The following is a 17,849-nucleotide window of genomic DNA, read 5'->3' on the forward strand; positions in this document are numbered from 1 at the left end:
GTTAGCTGCTTCTCCTCTGCAGCTTCAAGTGGTGTTTTTGTCCAGATGTGGGGTGAAGATGCTAGAAAGACGAGGCCGTTATTATTTCTCACTCACTTGTTCTTTTTCTAAAAATTACCTTATTGTTTTACACGCATGGATGCTTTGCCTGCATGTGTGTATATGTACCACATATGTGATTGGTGCCCACGGAGGCCAGAAGAGGGCATTAGATCTCCTGGAAGTGGGGCGGGGGTTCACAGTTAGGAGCTGCCATGTGGGTGCTGGGATTTGAACTTGGATCCTCTGGAAAAGCAGCCTGTGCTCTTAACCACTGAGCTAGCTCTCCAGCCCACTCATTCGTTCTCTAGCCATTGTTTTAACGAGCTTGTGTCACCCAAGCGCCACCATGGACTTTATGTTCCAGCATTAAACGCAACAGGCAATGCCTGCCTTGACATAACTTGCACTCTTATAGCAGAAAGTGGCCAAGAAGAGTGAGACTTTGAGGTGGCAATGACTGCCCTAGGAGAAGGAAGGTAGGGTGGGGCGGCCGCATGGTTTTACCTTGGGTGGATGGAGGGTGGGAGGATGGGAGAGTTCTGCCAGAAGCCAAGGAGCAAGGCTTGCAGACTGGGAGAAGAGCCTTCTGGAAAGACAAGGCAGGAGCCTGGGCTGCTGTAGCAGAACCTGGGAGAGCGACAGGGGAGGCTGAGCGGTGAGGAACAGGACACCCACTTCCCTGCTCTGTGGTGCGCAAGAGTCACACTTCTTTGCTGTTGTTTCCTCCCTTGTTGATTATGCTGATTTAAGACATTTTTAAATTTTATGTGTATGAGTGTTTTGCCTGATGTGTGCCTTTGTGTGCCACATAGGTGCCTGGTGCCTGCAGAGCTCCGCAGTTACAGAGAGGGTCATAAGCTGCCATATGGAGGCTGGGAAGAGTATACTAACTTGAGAGCAGGGACAATATTTAGATACTTATTTGCTCAGTCATCCCTTTATTCAGTGAACACCTGCTGAGGACCTACTGTGTGCCACACCTAAGAACTAACAGACGAAGCTGGGTGTAGTGACACACAACTTTAGTCCCAGCTCTCTGGAGGCAGAGGCAAGTGAATCACTTGAGTTCGAGGCCAGCCTGGTCTACAAAGTGAGTTCAGGACAGCCAAGGCTACACAGAGAAACCCTGTCTTGAAAAAAAAAATCCCCCAAAACAAAAAACAACAACAAAAAAGAGAACTCACAGAGGAGCAGTGTGTGTGTGTGTGTGTGTGTGTGTGTGTGTTTTTAGCCCTGGCTGTCCTGAAACTCGCTCTGTAGACCAGGCTGGCCTCGAACTCAGAGATCCGCCTGCATCTGCCTCTCAAGGGCTGGGATCAAAGGTGTGTGCCATCACTACCTGGCAATGAGCAGAACTTGCAAAAAAAAAAGTATTATTTATTTATGTTTTAAGAATTTCACAGGTGTATTCAATGTATTTTGACCTTATCCCCCTATTCACCTCTCCTGGTTCTCCAACATACCCCTTCCCAACTTTATGTCCTCTTTAAAATAAATAATTCAGAGTCCAGTTAGGGTTGCCCATACCCACAGTGTGTGGGGCTGCCCAATGGAACAAGGGCAACCTATGGCCACACCCTCAAAGAAGAACAACCCTCTCTCCCACAGTAGCAATCCCCTGTCCATAGCTCTTCAGCTATGGGTGGGGCTCATGAGCCTTTCCCCATCCATGAGTACCTCACTTTAGCAGAACACAAATGTCAGGGTCACGTGACAGGCGTGTAGCCTGACCCAAGAATTCCACACGCAGCACAGTAGCCACACCTACTCTAAAAAAAAGCCCCATGCCCGGATCTGCATGTCCCGTGATAGCTCCTGAAGGACAAATGACGCATTTCCCCCTCACCGCTGCTGTGCTTCAGAAGCCAAGTGTGGCTGGGCATGATGGTGCACACCTGTGATCCCAGCACTCGGGGATGCAGAGGCAGGCAGATCTCTGTGAGTTCAAGGCCAGCCTGGTCTACAAAGCAAGTTCAGAACAGCCAAGGCTACACAGAGAACCCACATCTCTAAAAACAAAGAAGAAGAGGAGGAGGAGGAAGAGGAAGAGGAAGAAGAAAAAGAAGCCAAGTGGATGGGAAAATGTGCCCCCTGTAGAGGGAAGAGAAGGGAAGCAGCATCTGTGGCACTGCCCAGCTGGTTTGGGATGGGGTGAGGTTCTGTGGCCACGTCACCAGCTGCTCTGCTGTAAATCCTCTCCTTGGAGCAGGAGTTTCTTCTTCATGACCCTTCTTAGCCACGCCTGTCATGAGCAAGAAAAGAACCAGAGGCCTTCTTGGCCCCTCTTCTGGGACTGCCCTGATGTATGTGTCTCTTTCCTTTTGTCAGTTTTTCTTTTTAACTAATAAATCACTGTCACTGGGGTGTGCGCCTGCCGCAGCACACATGTGGAGGTTACAGGACAACTCTGTGGAGTCAGTTCTCTCCTTCCACCTTTACCTGGTCCAGGAATGAAACTCAGACTGTCAGGCTTGGTGACAAGTGTCTTTACACTCTGAGCCATCCTGCTGGCCAAAAGCTTTTTAAAATTATTATCAGTATCCGTGTATATTTGGGTACTTGTGGGCAAGGTGCATGTGCAAAAATTTATGTACATGTGGGGTGTGTGTGTGTGTGTGTGTGTGTGTGTGTGTGTGTGTGTGTGTGGGAGGACAACTTTTGAGACAGGGTAGTATGTCATTGGCCTGAAGCTCTTCAATTAGGTTAGACTGTTCAATAAGCCCTAGGGATCCTCCTGTCTCTACTTCCCTAGCGTTAGAATTGTGAGGACACACAGCCACACCCACCTCTCCACCTAGGTGCTGTGGTCCTTGTGTTTGGGAAGCACATTACCAACTGGGCTCTCCCCGCAGCTCTCTCTATTTCTCTACTCCCAGCCTCTCACAGTACTGGCTGTGTTAGTGATCCAGCCATAGGGCAGCAACTGAGAAGCCCAAGGCAGAGGTCTAAATTAAACTACGAAGCTTGCGGGTGGCACCAAGATGGCCTTGAACTTATAGCCTGGCATCTGTGCTACAGGGAGCTACAGAGAAGTGTGTGGAATGTGAGGAGAGAGGAGATGTACTGAGATGCAATTTTAGAGGCATAGCCGAACGTGAAAAGGCTCGAATGTCTCAAGATCAAAGCTAAAGGCAGGAGTTGGAGAGCTACGAGGAAATGCGTTATAGTCTGGGCTGGTGAACTAGGAGTCAGACATCAGAGGTTAAAGGGCTGGGATGGTATCTAGATGCCAGCTAGGGAGGGCCTGAGGAAGGAGGAAGTGAAGACCTACATGGCTCATGGCATTACACAAGACACCCTACCTCCCTCAGTCTCCCCTTTACTTGCTTGATTTGGTGACAATTGATGTTTCAGCTACATCCCGAGGGACTGCTGGGCCAGTGGGAAAGGAGAGCAGAGACCTCTGGGAGGGAGTGGGCCTCTGTTCCATGGCTTCCTTTTTGGCAAACTTTCTCTTAGGAAGAGGGTCTCACCTCAGACCCTGGCCCATATGGCGTTGGAGTGGGCCACACAGGGGTTCTGGGCTATGGAAAGGAACTGCTCTTTTCTCAAGAGCACACTGGGACTAACTTGGTTTTGAGGGCTCTAGCCTAACTGGACATTGTTCCAGAACATTCTTTGAGGCCTGCAGAAGGCTTTGTCAGATGTGGGAAGGCAGCTGACAAAAGTCTTCTTCCCACTTCTGGGTTCATGGTGGTGCTGGAGGAATGGATAAACGAATGACTGAGTGACGGGTGGGTTCAAACCTAAGCCCTAAACATAAGCCCAAGGGATACTTAGGCCTCCCGTCCTTGGGAGGGGTGTGGGGCAGGTACATGGGTCTCAGTGTTGAATGAGGAGAGGGTGAGCACGGGGTCAGGCTCAGAGGTTTCCTAAGCCCACAGAGTGGCCAAAAGCCCTGAATAAATAAGCATCGCTATTTCCCCAGTCAACTTTCAGGATAATGAGGTGATATACACTCCCTATGGGAGTTTGCAAACCTCTTCCCTCTGCGGTTTTTCTTTAATTTTAGCTCCTCAGCCGTGAGCTAGTGGCTTCTTTCCATTGCCTTGACGCAGAGCTGGGGGGAGAGAGGGGCCAGCATTAGCAACATCATCGTCCCAGGTGGGAAGGATGCAGCACCACTGCCTTTCCATTTTTACTGTCAGAGCTGGGGGTTTTGGATTTCTGTACCAACTCAAGGCTTGGCCTGGATCACCCCCCACCTCCCATCTTTCTCCCTCTTCTTTCCTTCCTCTCTTGGCTGAAGTGGATTCTGAGCCCACAGGGGCCACTGCCATTTCTGTTCATTTCCTGGCATGGCACTGACTCAGAATATTAGAATGCCATGACCACAGCTGTGTCACCTCTGAGCATACACCCTAAGCAGCTGACCCCAGCTGGGACAAACATACATTTCCTGGAGAAAACAAGATTTCCCATTCTGCATCTGCCCTCAGACCCCAAGGCCCCCTGCAGGCCCCCAGGACAAGAGACCATTGGCAGAGGTGGCAGGGCCACAGAGTGGCAGCAGTTAGGAGCTAGGAGCTTCCAGATCTTTTAGCATTCCTTCAAGGGAGGTTGGGATCAAGCTGACAAGGGAACCTGGTGAAACACCCCAGCGTCACTCCACAGAGTGGTTCCCCCTTTCTATGGGTCCCATGCTATAGTGGGACTCTCTAAGGACTCTGGTTGCACAGCCTAGGGTGTGGTTAAGGAGTGTAAGGCCATTTCATCAGTTATTACCCCCCCCCCACCCCCAGCACTTAGTGCTTGTGGGCCCAGGGCATCAGACACGGGGTTGCTGAAGCAGAAAGCGGAAGTCCCAGAGAAGCTCCAGCACTGTAGTAATATATTTTGTCCTGTAGGCTGGGTGCATTAGCCTGCGATGGCTTGTTTGTCCTTAGTGGAAAAACTCTGCAGCCGCTGGCCCAAGCCCTGGCTCTTATGCACAGGCAGCCTGCATGTGCCTCACCCAGACCCAGGCTCAAGGGCATCCCTAGTAGACTATGGATCCTCAGAATGCCCCCTCTAGTTTGTATTGTCTGTAAGACTCCTCATCCAAGCGGCTGGTTTTCTCTAGGAAACACTCTCTCCATATCCAAGAGGAGCATTTGCTTTAGAATTATGGCCTGTGTGGGTGCTAGGGACATAGTTCGGCCAGTAATGTGCCTGCCACACAAAGTTTGAGGACTTAGATCAAATCCCCAGAACTTATGTTAAAAACAAAAACAAAAACAAGCTGGGTGGGCGGTCCACGCTTGTAATCCCAATATTTAGGGAGGCAGAGGCAGGCAGATCTCTGTGAGTCTGAGGCCAGCCTGGTCCACAGAGCCAGTCCAGGACAGCCAAGGCTACACAGAGAAACCCTGTCTCAAAAAAACCAAATAAATAAATAAATAAATAAAGTAATAATAAAAAAAACCAAACAACAAAACAAAACAAAAAACCTAGAAGCTAGGTATAGTGATATGTGCCTGTAACACCGGCACAGCGAAAGCAGAGATAGGCGGAAGCTCATTGGCCAGCCAGTGTTGCCAAATCGGTGAGCTTCAGATCCAGTGTCTCAAAAATTACCCAGTATCGACTTCTAGCCTCTACAGTCATGTGCACTGGTATCTACATACCTCCACACACATGTATACACACAGGCAGTAACAAGTACATAATGTGTATACATATGCAGTACACATGCAGTGTACATGTGTACGCACATGCAGTAACAAGTACGCAATGGCTGGTTTGACTCCAGACTTATAATCTCCTAGTTCTCTCAAGGTAGGGGGTGCAATGCAAGGATGCAGTTGGCACTCTTAGCACGTTCTCATTGTGTCTTTCCCCTCATGCCCGGGCCCGGGCCCTCTCTGATGCCGACCTTTGTCTCAGGTGACAGGAACACCCTCGAAAGGCTTTGATGAGAAGGCATACCTGTCAGCCAAGCAGCTGAAGCCTGGAGAAGACCCATACAGGCAACATGCCTTCAACCAGCTGGAGAGTGACAAGCTGAGCCCAGACCGGCCCATCCGGGACACCCGCCATTACAGGTATAGTGTCCATTGTGTGGACAGGAAGGGAAAGTTGAGAAAAGACCAGTGTTGTTTGGCTTGGCTTCTTTTATTCCTCTGTGTTCTATTGTTTTGTTACATTTATTTATTTTATCCATGCATTTTTTTCTGTGTGTGAACATGCGTACATGCAAATTGTGTTGTTGTTGTTTTTACAAATAAGGAAGATGTCCCCAGTCTTCATCTAGTGACTTTAGACATTCAGTAGCCTTCTCTCAGTTCTATCCTGCCCTCTGTCTGGCTGTCTGGCTTTTCTTTCTTTCTTTTGTTTTTTTAAGATAGTGTTTCCTTGTGTAGCCATGGCTGTGCTGGAACTAGCTCTATAGACCAGGCTGGCCTCCAACTCAGAGATCCGCTTGCCTCTGCCTCCCAGTGCTATGAGTAAAGGTGTGCCCCACCACCGCCCACTTGTGTTTCAATGGAAAGGTCAAAGAAACCCCCAGCTGGAGGCAGAAGGGCCCCTCAGTCCCTCAGTCAGACATCCCAGCAAGAATAGCTTGCTAGGGGACCTCAAGTAAATCCAAGTGTGAGAGCTGCACAGCTGAAGGTCTCCAGCCATGACCCTGTGAACGGTGACAGCCTGCGACCGCCCCTTGACATCCCTTTCCTCCTTTGCCCTGGCTCCAGCACCTCCTGCAAGTGCAGCTGGGTCTTGTTCCTTGTGCTTCTCCAGTGGGACATGGGCACAGTCCTAGATCAGGGCCAGCTCAGGGTAACTGGACATAGGCAAGTCAGCAGTGTGTTGTCACCTCTTCCCACTTCCTGCCATCACCTTCAGAAACATTTTTCTACTTCTGCAGAAACTTCACCTCTTATCTCTGGCCTTATCTACCATTCAGTCAGCATGTGGTGCTCCTGTGTTCCTCTTCCTTTCTTTTTCTTGGTGTGTGTGTATGTGTGTGTGTGTGTGTGTGTGTGTGTGTGTGTGTGTGTCTGTCTGTCTGTCTGTCTGTCTGTCTGTCTGTCGGGGAGTATGTGCAAGACCAGGTTTTACACTATAGCACAGTAGCACAAGAGGGCCTGGAACTCACTTTTGATTCTCCCCCTACCTCACCTCTCAAGTGCTGAGATTATAGGTGCTAGCAAAACATACATATAAGTCCTTTGTCAGTCAACCTGTGGCCAACTTCCTCTCTCCCCACTGCAAGCAATGGCAGGTGCATGGACTGCTCTTTCAGGCCTTTGATGGACAGCCCTAGTCATGGCTAAACTAGTCCTCAGGACCTATGGGAATCTATGTGTGTCCTGACTGCATACATAACTGAGGGCTTGGCCTGCATCATCCCTGCCCATCTTCCCTCTACTTCATTTTGCCTTGGACTCCTTGGGTATTCACTGAGAAACTTAAAAGGGGGCATGGTGTTGTGTATCTCCCTCCGTGCAGAGGGAGCAAAGGAGGCGCTGGCCTGGTAGAGCCAATGCACTGGTGCAAACCTTGCCTTCTCAGGATATAGCTTCTGCTAGACTCTGTGCTGCAGGCTAGCTAGCTCCTGGTCCTGGTCTCCTTCTAGGATGCTGTTGTCATAGGAAGCTGCATAAAACAGTTGTTAGGATCAAGAGAGAACCTCTGCAAACATAGGCATGGGGACAGACAGCCTCTTGGACAACTCCTGCCTCCTGGGAATTGGGTAGCCCTACCTACCATCTAAATCCCAGAGGAATGTGGGTGTGTGAGAAGTTCAAGTCCACTCTCCTGACAAGTGTGAAAGACTTGCCTTTTTCAAGGAAAGAAAGACATTATTATCTAGTTTCTCTCCTGAGACATATGATGGCTGGGGGACAAGGACAGAGAACTGGGCCACTGGAGGTCTGTGTTCCAAGGCTGCTTTCCAGCCAGCCAAACTCAGGCCAGTCCCCAGATCCCTGCCTGTCCCTCTCCCTAAGCTCTCTCAAGGATTTTAAAGCTTCTCAGGATTTCTCCCTGGGGTCTCCTGCTAGTGGGACTCCCTGCCAGTGTGACCCGGCCTCTCCACAGGGCAGGAATATGGGAATTGAAGCTGCGAGGGGGACTGTCAGTGGAGCGAACACGGCTGTAATGGAAAAATAGTCATTGCTGGAGTAGTCTGGAGCGACTGTAATAAAGAACATCGCTTAGGAAAAGCAGCGGAGGCGGCTGCCTTCCAGCTGTTTGGAGCCCTGGAGCGAATGCATTCACAGAAGCTGGTGGGAATGCAGGTTTTCATTCTTCTTGCTGAGGAGAGAGAGTCAGGGGTCCAAAGATAGATACTGTGGGGAGACAGGGGGAGCCCGGGGCTGCAGAGGAGGGAGGGAGCAGAGTGGCAGGCACTGCCCTTGGTGTCTTCGGGGAAGCTGCTGTTCTGCAGGCTTGTCCTTGCCTGATGGCTCTTGCAGGGCTGTTAGTGCAACAGAGAGTGGGAGGAGAGTTCCTCCACTCCCACCCACCCTGCAGGCAGAGTGGGAGGATTTTTTTCTGGCCAGATCCTACCAGAGCTGGGACACAGGGAGGAAAAAGCATCAGAGTGTATGTGAGGAGGCAAAAGGAAGGTGGTTTTCTCTCTTCCCCCATCAGCTTGTCCCACTGGTCTGCCCCATCCGCAGCATTGCTGTTTGGCTCCTGGCTGTATCCTAGGGCCTATACATAGACCCTAAACCTCCCAAAAAAGGCAGTGCATGTGTGCTCTGGTACTTTAGGTCTTTGGCCAAGAACCCCTGGGGTTAGGACAATTCCTCAATCAGCTGCTTCCTTCCTGGACCTCAGGCCAGGCAGCATGTAGGTTCTGGGCCCTTGTGGGATGGAGCATCACATTGCAGGAGGTAGGCTGTATCCTAGCTTCGAGAGTACCTTCTGCCTTACAGAGCGGTCCCAGGGCACAGCAAAGTGGCTATAGAAAAGCACTGAGCTGCCTAGGCTTGTCCCCACCACTGACCACTGACTCCCTGTCCTCCTCTCAGTTGCCCATCCTTGTCCTATTCCTTGGACCTGCCATCCACCAGTGTCATCATCACCTTCCACAACGAGGCTCGCTCTACACTCCTGCGCACAGTGAAGAGGTAAGCCCTTACCCCCATGGGCTATCATGTCAGTGGCTCTGCTCCACGAGGTCTCAGGTGGCCTGTGGAGTTTCTGACTAGACAGGACCTTCTGGGGTTAGTGTGCAGATAAGTGGGAACCCAGTGAGCACTGGGAGGGTAAGTGGTGTCCTTCTGAGAAGCCAGACCTGGTGTATATTCTACAAGACCCAAGAAGTCAAAAGCAATCAAACCCAAGGTCAAAGGAGGGTAGACATGTGGCCGAATCTTGATGATGGAAAGGTGAGTATCCACACAGTAGGTGACATTAGCCAGTCAGAGAGACGTGTCCTTCCTGTACCCATCCACTTCAAATGGGACTCAGAAAGGAGTGCCCAGAGACAATCCTTGCAGTGATGAGCTTTAGGCATCCTCTCCTAGAGAAAGGCAGGCACCCTCCCTACCATGGAGGTGGGGGAAGGCAGCAGGAGCCTCCTGCTGAGAGAGGCTTTTATAGGGATATGTAAGGAAGGCTGACCCCAGGCTTATTTTCCATCCCCACTGCCACTTCAGTGTTCTGAACCGAACTCCTGCCGGCTTGATCCAGGAGATCATTTTAGTGGATGACTTCAGTTCAGACCGTAAGTATGCATCTTCCTTATGTACACTTCTCTATGCCCCACTCCAACGATTCCCCCAAATGTTGAGATGGACTCTCTGCAGCCAACCAGGCCTTCACACACTAACCTCTGTCAAGTGGGGAATCTTTGGTCTTTTCTAGGATGCTTCCCTACCCTGGAGTCCAACAAAGGGAAAGAGTGGCATTGTGTAAACGATACACCATGATAGGACACTAAAAAGTAAAATAAAGTAAAATGAAAACTGAAACAAGAGGGCGAGGAGATGCCTTGGTAGATAAGGTGCCTACCAGCACTCAGGCAAGCGGATCTCTGTGAGTTCGAGGCCAGCCTGGTCAGATAAGGTGCCTGCTGCACAAGCATGAAGATCCGAATTTAGATCCAGAACCCATGTAAAAAGCAAACAGCCAGAGTGCGCATGCATCAGCCAGGGCTGGGGAGGGACACGGGTGGATGGTGAGTGCCTCAGTGGCCAGACAGTCTAACCAACTATGAACCCCAAGTTCAGAGAGAGAGCCTGGCTCAGAACAAGGTGTAGAGGTAAAGAATAAAGGGATAGACACCCGAGGTTGACCACTGGCCTCCATGTCTATACCATGGACAAGTGCACTCACACAGACACAGACAGACAGACAGACAGACAGACAGACAGACAGACAGACAGAACACACACAGACAGGCTCCCCAAACCCCCCCCCCACACCCATGAAACAATAGCCACAGCATCCTTCATGGTTACAACTGACATAGAAAGAAGAGTCTTTTTAAATACGGCGGGTGCTCTCTGGTGCCCCCTGGCCTAGAGTTGTGTTCATAGGCACTGGAATTCCTCAGGAATGGTGACAGGGCTCTCTTCAGCCATGGCAGCCAGGATGATCTGATGCCCAGATCTAAATGAGCTTACCTTCCTCCCCTTTGCCCTCAGCTGAAGACTGTCTGCTTCTGACCAGGATCCCCAAGGTCAAGTGCCTTCGCAATGACAAGCGGGAAGGTGAGTGCTGGGTCTGTCCCTACCCTGGATCTGTGGCATGGTGGTGGCCTTCTCCCCTCCTCACTCCGGCTGGTACTGAGTTATCCAGAGTCCTGTCTGCCTGCCTTGCTATGTCTTCTGAGAAGTGTGGCAGTGCTGGCATGTCTTATGAGGTTGCCATAAGGATGGACAAGAGTCCTGTGATGAGAGGCAGGGGGATCTTTGTGAGTTCAAGGCCAGCCTGGTCTACAAGTGAGTCCAGGACAGCCAGTGCTACACAGAGAGACCCTGTCTCAAACAAACAAACAAACAAACAAACAAACAAACAGTCCTGTGATTGGAAGGCCCTGAGAACAACCAAAGGGAGGTGGGAAGGTGTGGCCAATGACAGCACGGTGTAATGCCCAGCCATGCAGAGGGACACAAGAGAAGTCCCAAGCATAATTCCTGTCCTGAGAATGCTTAGTATGCACCCGGGGAGAGGGGAGGGGCTAAAATGACCCTCACCACAGGCAGGTTAATTGTCCTGTTAATAGTGTGGAGATGGAGGAAGGACTTCTGTGGAGGAGTGAGCCTCTGTAGGGCAGGGGGAGTGTGCCTCAGTGGGGAGAGGAGCAGCAGGCGCCTCATGACACAGGTGATGGAGAGCAGGGGAAGGCATGGCAGGCCAAACACGCTGCAGCCAAAGGCAGGAGCTGACAGGCCGATGTTGGTGCTAGCAGCCCCTCTTCCCTGGAGGGTGGTGGCAGCTGCTGGTTCTGCTGACATCCCATACTTAATCACGGAAGTTCATTGCTACCTTTCTGCCCTCAGAGAGCTGAGGTATCCAGAGCTTCTGTAGTTTTCCAGGATTCCAGCCTGGGAGACACACTCAGAGGCCAGGCTTTTTATCCCTCTCTTCCTTCTTGTGAGAATCCAGGTCTGGCCAGCAAGGCCTATAGAGGCTTGAGATAAAAGCAGGTCTTGAAAACCAGAAGAACAAAAGAAGAAGAAGAAGAAGAAGAAGAAGAAGAAGAAGAAGAAGAAGAAGAAGAAGAAGAAGAAGAAGAAGAAACCTCTTAGACATGATAATACAGATAGTGGTGGCACACACCTGTTAATCCCAGCACTGGGAACGCAGAGGCAGGCGGATCTTTGTGAGTTCAAGGCCAGCCTGGTTTAAATAAGTCCAGGTCAACCAAGGCTACACAGAGAAACTCTGTCTTGAAAAACAAACAAACAAAAAAAAACAACAAATAAAAACAACAAAAAGACACACACACACACACACAAACCCCACAAGACAGATAGCAGGGAGCCACAGAAAGTTTTAGAATGAGAGAAATATGTGATATATTATATAAGAAAGGCCATTTAAACCTAGGAGCCATGAGGATATTGGTGAATGAAATCCTGGCTGTCATGGAAGAGGCCAAAGAGAAAGGTCTCTCCAGATACTGTACAGTAGGGGCTATCAGGCTTGGAAATATGTTGCCTAGGGTTTTGCCAACATGGACAAACATTTATGGTCACATGCTTTCCTCACACCTTTAAGTAGAAAGGTAAGACTTAGGCCCTTCCATTCCCACATCTCTGAGGACATGATGGTTACTCTGGCCTAGGCAGACCAGTTGGGCCTCTGTTGTCCTGACAGACAGGTCCCCCCCCCCCCAGCTGTCAGCAGAGTACCAGCAAAGTTAGTGAGCAGTTAGTGACACCATAGGAGATGGAGATGGGAACAGAAGAACCTAATGCATGTGGATCCTCGGGTACAGGCCCTCTCTTTGTTGTACTGTTTGATGTGACGTGCTGGGCTTTGTTGTTTTTCATCTTATAAGAAACTAGGGTGGGGTGTGGCTCAGCAGAAGAGTGTCTAGCATATACAAAACCCTGTGTTTGATCTCAAGGACTGCAGAAAGGAAAGAGGGGTAGAAGGGTGGGAAGGAAGGAAGGAAAGAAGGAAGGAAGGAAGGAAAGAAGGAAACTCAGAGAGATTAAACAATATAGTCAAGGTAAGTGAAGAGATGGCGTACAAGCCCAAGCTCTGCTCAGTCAGGGAGATACTCTCCCTGTCACATCTGGTGTGCAGCTGGAGGGAACCATGAAGGCTCTCAGGGGACAGGTTTTGTCATCTTTTGTCCCTTTGCTCTGTTAGAACCAAACTACAGTTCCACTCACTCAGTTTGACTGCCCACCTGAATCTAGAGCATCAAGGGCACTTGGAGAAATGACCCTGGGTGACCATGAAGGTGAGGGAGACATGGAGGGAGGAAAGAAACAAAGAGACATAAAGAGACTGTAAGACTGAGACCTTTAGAGAGATCTCTAGTCTACTTCTGGAGTCTCTACTAAGAGACAGAGTCTATTGTTGATGTAAATGCATAGGAATAGGAATTTATTGAGCCATCGCGATGGGGTCTGTCCAGTTCTTTCAAGCTGCAGACCCCGAGAAACAGAGGCACAGGCCTTTTATAGGTTTTAGACAAAGAAATGAGTTTTACAGTATGTGATTGGTTGGCATTTGGGCAGAAAAGCTGCAAGCAGGGAGAAGACCAGACAGAATAGCTCAAGAGACCTCAGACCCTGAAGCAGTGAGGGCTCGGGATGTTGGGGGACACTGACTTTGGCTCAGCCCTTTCCTTTCCCTTTGCAGGACTGATCCGGTCCCGGGTTCGTGGGGCAGATGTGGCAGGGGCCACAGTTCTCACCTTTCTGGATAGTCACTGTGAGGTGAACGTAGAGTGGCTGCAGCCGATGCTGCAGCGGGTGATGGAGGTGAGCCCCCTGTCTGTGGGAGCTGGACCCCTTCAGGAGAGGCCTTCAGTGTTCCCAGCTCTAAAGGAGATCTTGGGGTCTGCTTTCCCTGAGAGACCCCACCCACCCAGCTGCCTCACCTGAAGACGGGAGAACTGTCATGTTTGTCTCCCTTGCGGTGTGAGAATCACATTGCATGGGAGTTTGGTGAGCCAAGAAGCTCACACTGTGATGGGTGCACAGGTCCTAGTGGGGAGGGAGACAGACTGGAGCTCTCTAAGAAAGGAGGGGAGGGAGGGAGCAGGAGGCCTCTGCCCTGTGTCTGCTGTTCATCAGGACTGGATGGCAGAAAAGGATGACATAGTTACACCTCCACCATAAGAAGGCAGATAGCTCCAGCTGGGTGTGCTGGTGTGTGCCTGAAATCACACCACCTGGCAGGAGGATCATGACTCTGGACCAACTTGGGTTACTTAGTAAAAGGAAGGAGGGAGGAAGAGGGAGAAGGAGGAAGGGGAGGCAAAGAAAGAGATGGAGAACAGCCCAATTTCTTAACCAGGCAAAGGATTTGAACGAGCATTTGTTTAAAGAAGATTTGCAAATGGCCACACACCCAAAAAAAGTAGCTCATCAGTTCATCATTCAGGAAATGCAATCCGAAGCCCCACTGTGATCGTGCCTCATACCCACAAGGATGGCCACAATCAAAGAGACAATAACAGGTGCTGGCAGGGTGCCTGTACATAGGAACCCTCGCACATTGCTGCTGGGAGTGACAAATAATGCAGAGTCTGTGGAGGGCAGTCTGGCAGTTTCCTAAAGTTTAAATAGAACTACCGACATGACTCAGCAGTTCTCCCCCTTTTCTCCCCCCCCTGTACCCCCGCAGCTAAATATAGAATCTGGAGAAATAAAAGTAAGAACTACGTCCGCACAAAAACTACATGTGTTCAGGGCCATTGCTAAAATAGCCAAAAGGCTGCAATATATCCATATAGTAAAATATTACCCAGCTAGAAAAAAAAAAAAAGTGCTGATGTGTGTTACAATGTATATTATCTTTGAAAGCCTGTGAGATGAAAGATACTCAAGAAAGCTGTATATTATATGATCCCATCTGTAGGACAGGTCCAAACTTAGAAAATCCATAGAAATAGAAAGTATATTAGTTTCTTTGTTGGGGGGGGGGCGGTGCAGAGGGCAGTGATAAAGTGTTCTAGAATTAGATGGTGATGGTTAGTCCGCTGAGTGAATATAGAAGTCCTCTGAATTGTACTTTTAAATACAAGGTGTCGAGGCTGGGGAGATGGCTCAGTGGATAAGAGCACTGGCTGTTCCTCTAAAGGTTCAGAGTTCAATTCCCAGCAACCACTTGGTGGCTCACAAGCATCTATAATGTGATCTGCTGTCCTCTTCTGGCCTGCAGGTGTACATGCAGACAGAGCATTATATACATAATCAATATTATTATTAATTCTATCTCAATAAAAGAGTCTGTGAACAGAGAAAACCTGGTTTCCTAGGAAGCACAGAAAAGCTTCAGTCTGCTTTCCTGGTCAGCCACCATCCAGGCCATGAATATCTGAGTCATGTGGGAATTGAGGGGCTTCCAGTTATGCACAGAGGAGCTTGGGAGCCAGTGAGTAAAGGTGCTTGCCACCAAGCCTGAGGTCTTGAGTTCGAGTCCTAGGACCCATGTGGTAAATAGAGAGAACTGACTCTAGCAAGTTTTTGGCCCCTGGATGCATGTTGTGGCATGCTCATTTATACACATGTAAACAAATAGGTAGACAGACAGACAGACAGAGATGAGAGAGATAAAAATAGATGTAAAGAGAATTTTTTTTTGTTTTGTTTTTCAAGACAGGGTTTCTCTGTTTAGCCTTCACTGTCCTGGGCTCGCGGTGTAGAGCAGGCTGGCCTCCTGCCTCTGCCTCTGGAGTGCTGGGATTAAAGGCATGTGCCACCATGCCTGGCTGTAAAGAGAATTTTAAAAAGAGTGGTTTTGTCGTTGTCTCACTGTGTAGCCAAGGCTGGCCCTGGACACACCGTCCTCTGCCTCAGCCTTCTGAGTGCTGGAGTAAACAGGTGTGTGCCATCACATCTGGTTCAGAAAAGAGGCTGTGAGAGTTGAAAATAGAGTGGAGGGAAAGAGGAAAGAAAGAAGCTCTAGTCTGTGCCCCTCAATAGGGTGTTAAAAGGGCCTACCAAGTGTGGTTAGGGTTTCCTGGGGTGTACAACATGATTTATCCCCACTCAAGAACCCAGAAAGGTTTATATTATACACTGTTGTTTTAAAATTGGATTTGTGCTCTGGGAGGTGACTGACTTTAAAGTGGAACCATAGAAGTCCCTGGCCCTGGCTGTTGGTTCCCCGGAAGGTAGAGAGGTGAATAACAGTGCACAGGACAGCTCAGACCGGAAGCAGAAGGGCCAGCCTGGGAGGCAGCTGACGTGCTGCCCCTACGTTGTCTAGACCATGGTGGTGAGAGGGAGAGCATCTGCAGCAGTCAGGGAGGGCATCCCAGAGCGGTGAGATCCCAGAGGGGCTCAAGATGATGTAAGAGGAAGAGGCTGGGGGAGTGGGGCTGGGGCTGGAGCTGGGTGTGCGCGGTGATCTAGCCCAGGCCCTGGGGTCTTCCAGGAGCCTGGGGAGGCTGTGGCACTCCACATCCCAGAGGTTTCTCTGCAGAGCAGGCGGCTGGGCCTCTCTGCGCAGACGTCCCTGACCTCACACCTTCTCATCCTCCTCTAGGACCACACCCGTGTGGTGAGCCCCATCATCGATGTCATCAGCCTGGATAATTTTGCCTACCTTGCAGCATCCGCGGATCTCCGAGGAGGTGGGTCCTGCTCCTCAGAAACAGCCTCCAGGATTGAAGGGAGAAAGGCAAAAAGCAGGGGAAAAGCCCTGGCTCACGCGCTCTCCCTCCCGAGTCTCACCCACTGCTAATCCTTCCTTCATAGGAGAACACATGGAAGGGCAAGGAAAGCCCAGGGCTGTAAGCACTTTACACAGTCAGGGGGTGGGGCCAGCTAGTCTTTCATCTGTCCCTCCCCTCATCCTGGCCTCATCCCTCCCCGATGCTGCTGACCCAGAGAGGTTGGCCAAAGGCCCATGCCTGGGAAGTCTTCTGGAGAGCTGACACTGTGTGGACAGGAAGAGCAGGAGCCTGTGCCCTCACCTGAGCTCTTAACACACATTCCAGGGCCTCTCACCTCATCTGCCAATGAGCCTTGGGAAGTGGCCTGCTAATTGTACAAAACCCACAGCAGTGGTTAGGATTTTAGTGTGGGAAATGCAAACTATCTCACTGGTGTTGTGTATCGATTGCATGCTGAGTGTTTCAGACAGACTGTATTAAGACTGTTTTGTTCAAATCAACCTCATGTTGGGGTTTTTTTTCCCATGTAACTACTGGACTATTTTTAATTAATTAGTTAATATTTTATGTGTGTATATATGTGTACCGTGTGCATGTAATGTCCACAGAGGCCAGAAGAGGGCATCCAGTCCCCTGAAACTAGAGTTACTGATGATTGTGAACCACCAGGTGCATTCTGGGATGGAACCTGGCTTCTCTGAAGAGCCTCAGATGCTTCTAACTGCTGAGCAATGGCTCTGGACCACTGGTTCTCAACCTGTGGGTCCGTGACCCTTCCTGGGGGGGAGGGGTTCCCATGTCAGATCTTTACATTGTGATTTGTAACAGTAGCAAAGAAGTAGCAATGAAATAATTTTATGGCTGGGGGGGTGGGGGGGGGAAGGGGGGAGGGACGGTTGACCACAACATGAGGAACTGTATTAAAGGGTCGCAGCATCACGAAGGTTGAGAACCGCTGTTCTAGCCCCTTCTGGACAGTTTTAGATGGTGTATGTGGCTTGAGTTGGTGGCCTGCTTTATTATCCTTTTGGACAACTGTGGACCCTGGCATTGGGCTGCCTACTCCAGACACCAGTAGCCATGTGTGGCTCTTTAAATTAATTAAAATGAAATAAGATTTACAATTAAATTCTTAGTTGTCCAGCCTATGTTTCAAGTGCTTAACCCACAGGTTTTGGCAGTCACACAAGGTTTTGGTGACCTCACTGAGCCACATAGATATAAAACATCTGAGCCAGCACAGGAAGGTCTGTTGGCTCTTCCTGCTCTAGAGTCTGTTACCAGGAGCTAGTGGGCATGGGGGATTAAGCTTTACTTATTATATACACAGTGCTCTGCCTGCATGTGTGTTTGCACACCAGAAGAGGGCACCAGCTCTCATTATAAATGGTTGTGAGTTACTATGTGGTTGCGGGGAACTGAACCCAAGGCCTCTGGAAGAGCAACCAGTAATCCCTGAGCCATCTCTCCAGCCCAAGATGGTTCTTCCTTAGGGCTTGGTTACCCACTAAGTAAACCTAATCAGGAGTTAGGCCTCAGAGCTGTGTAAGATTCCAAGGAGGCCAGC

The 17,849-nt window shown here is 49.9% G+C and overlaps 1 protein-coding gene across 1 annotated transcript in view; it reads left to right on the forward strand.

Annotated features, from left to right (window-relative positions):
• The window catches only part of Galnt16 (polypeptide N-acetylgalactosaminyltransferase 16), an 82,530-nt gene that overhangs the window by 43,455 nt on the left and 21,226 nt on the right, over nucleotides 1-17,849 (forward strand). Inside the window, exons 2-7 of the mRNA XM_051148396.1 lie at nucleotides 5,908-6,065; nucleotides 9,000-9,098; nucleotides 9,630-9,697; nucleotides 10,620-10,685; nucleotides 13,297-13,418; nucleotides 16,153-16,240. Of these exons, the coding sequence (XP_051004353.1) occupies nucleotides 5,908-6,065; nucleotides 9,000-9,098; nucleotides 9,630-9,697; nucleotides 10,620-10,685; nucleotides 13,297-13,418; nucleotides 16,153-16,240 (601 nt within the window). The remainder of the gene's footprint in view (nucleotides 1-5,907; nucleotides 6,066-8,999; nucleotides 9,099-9,629; nucleotides 9,698-10,619; nucleotides 10,686-13,296; nucleotides 13,419-16,152; nucleotides 16,241-17,849) is intronic.

This window comes from Acomys russatus, chromosome 1 (genome assembly GCF_903995435.1).
Source record: "Acomys russatus chromosome 1, mAcoRus1.1, whole genome shotgun sequence".
Lineage (NCBI taxonomy): Eukaryota > Metazoa > Chordata > Mammalia > Rodentia > Muridae > Acomys > Acomys russatus.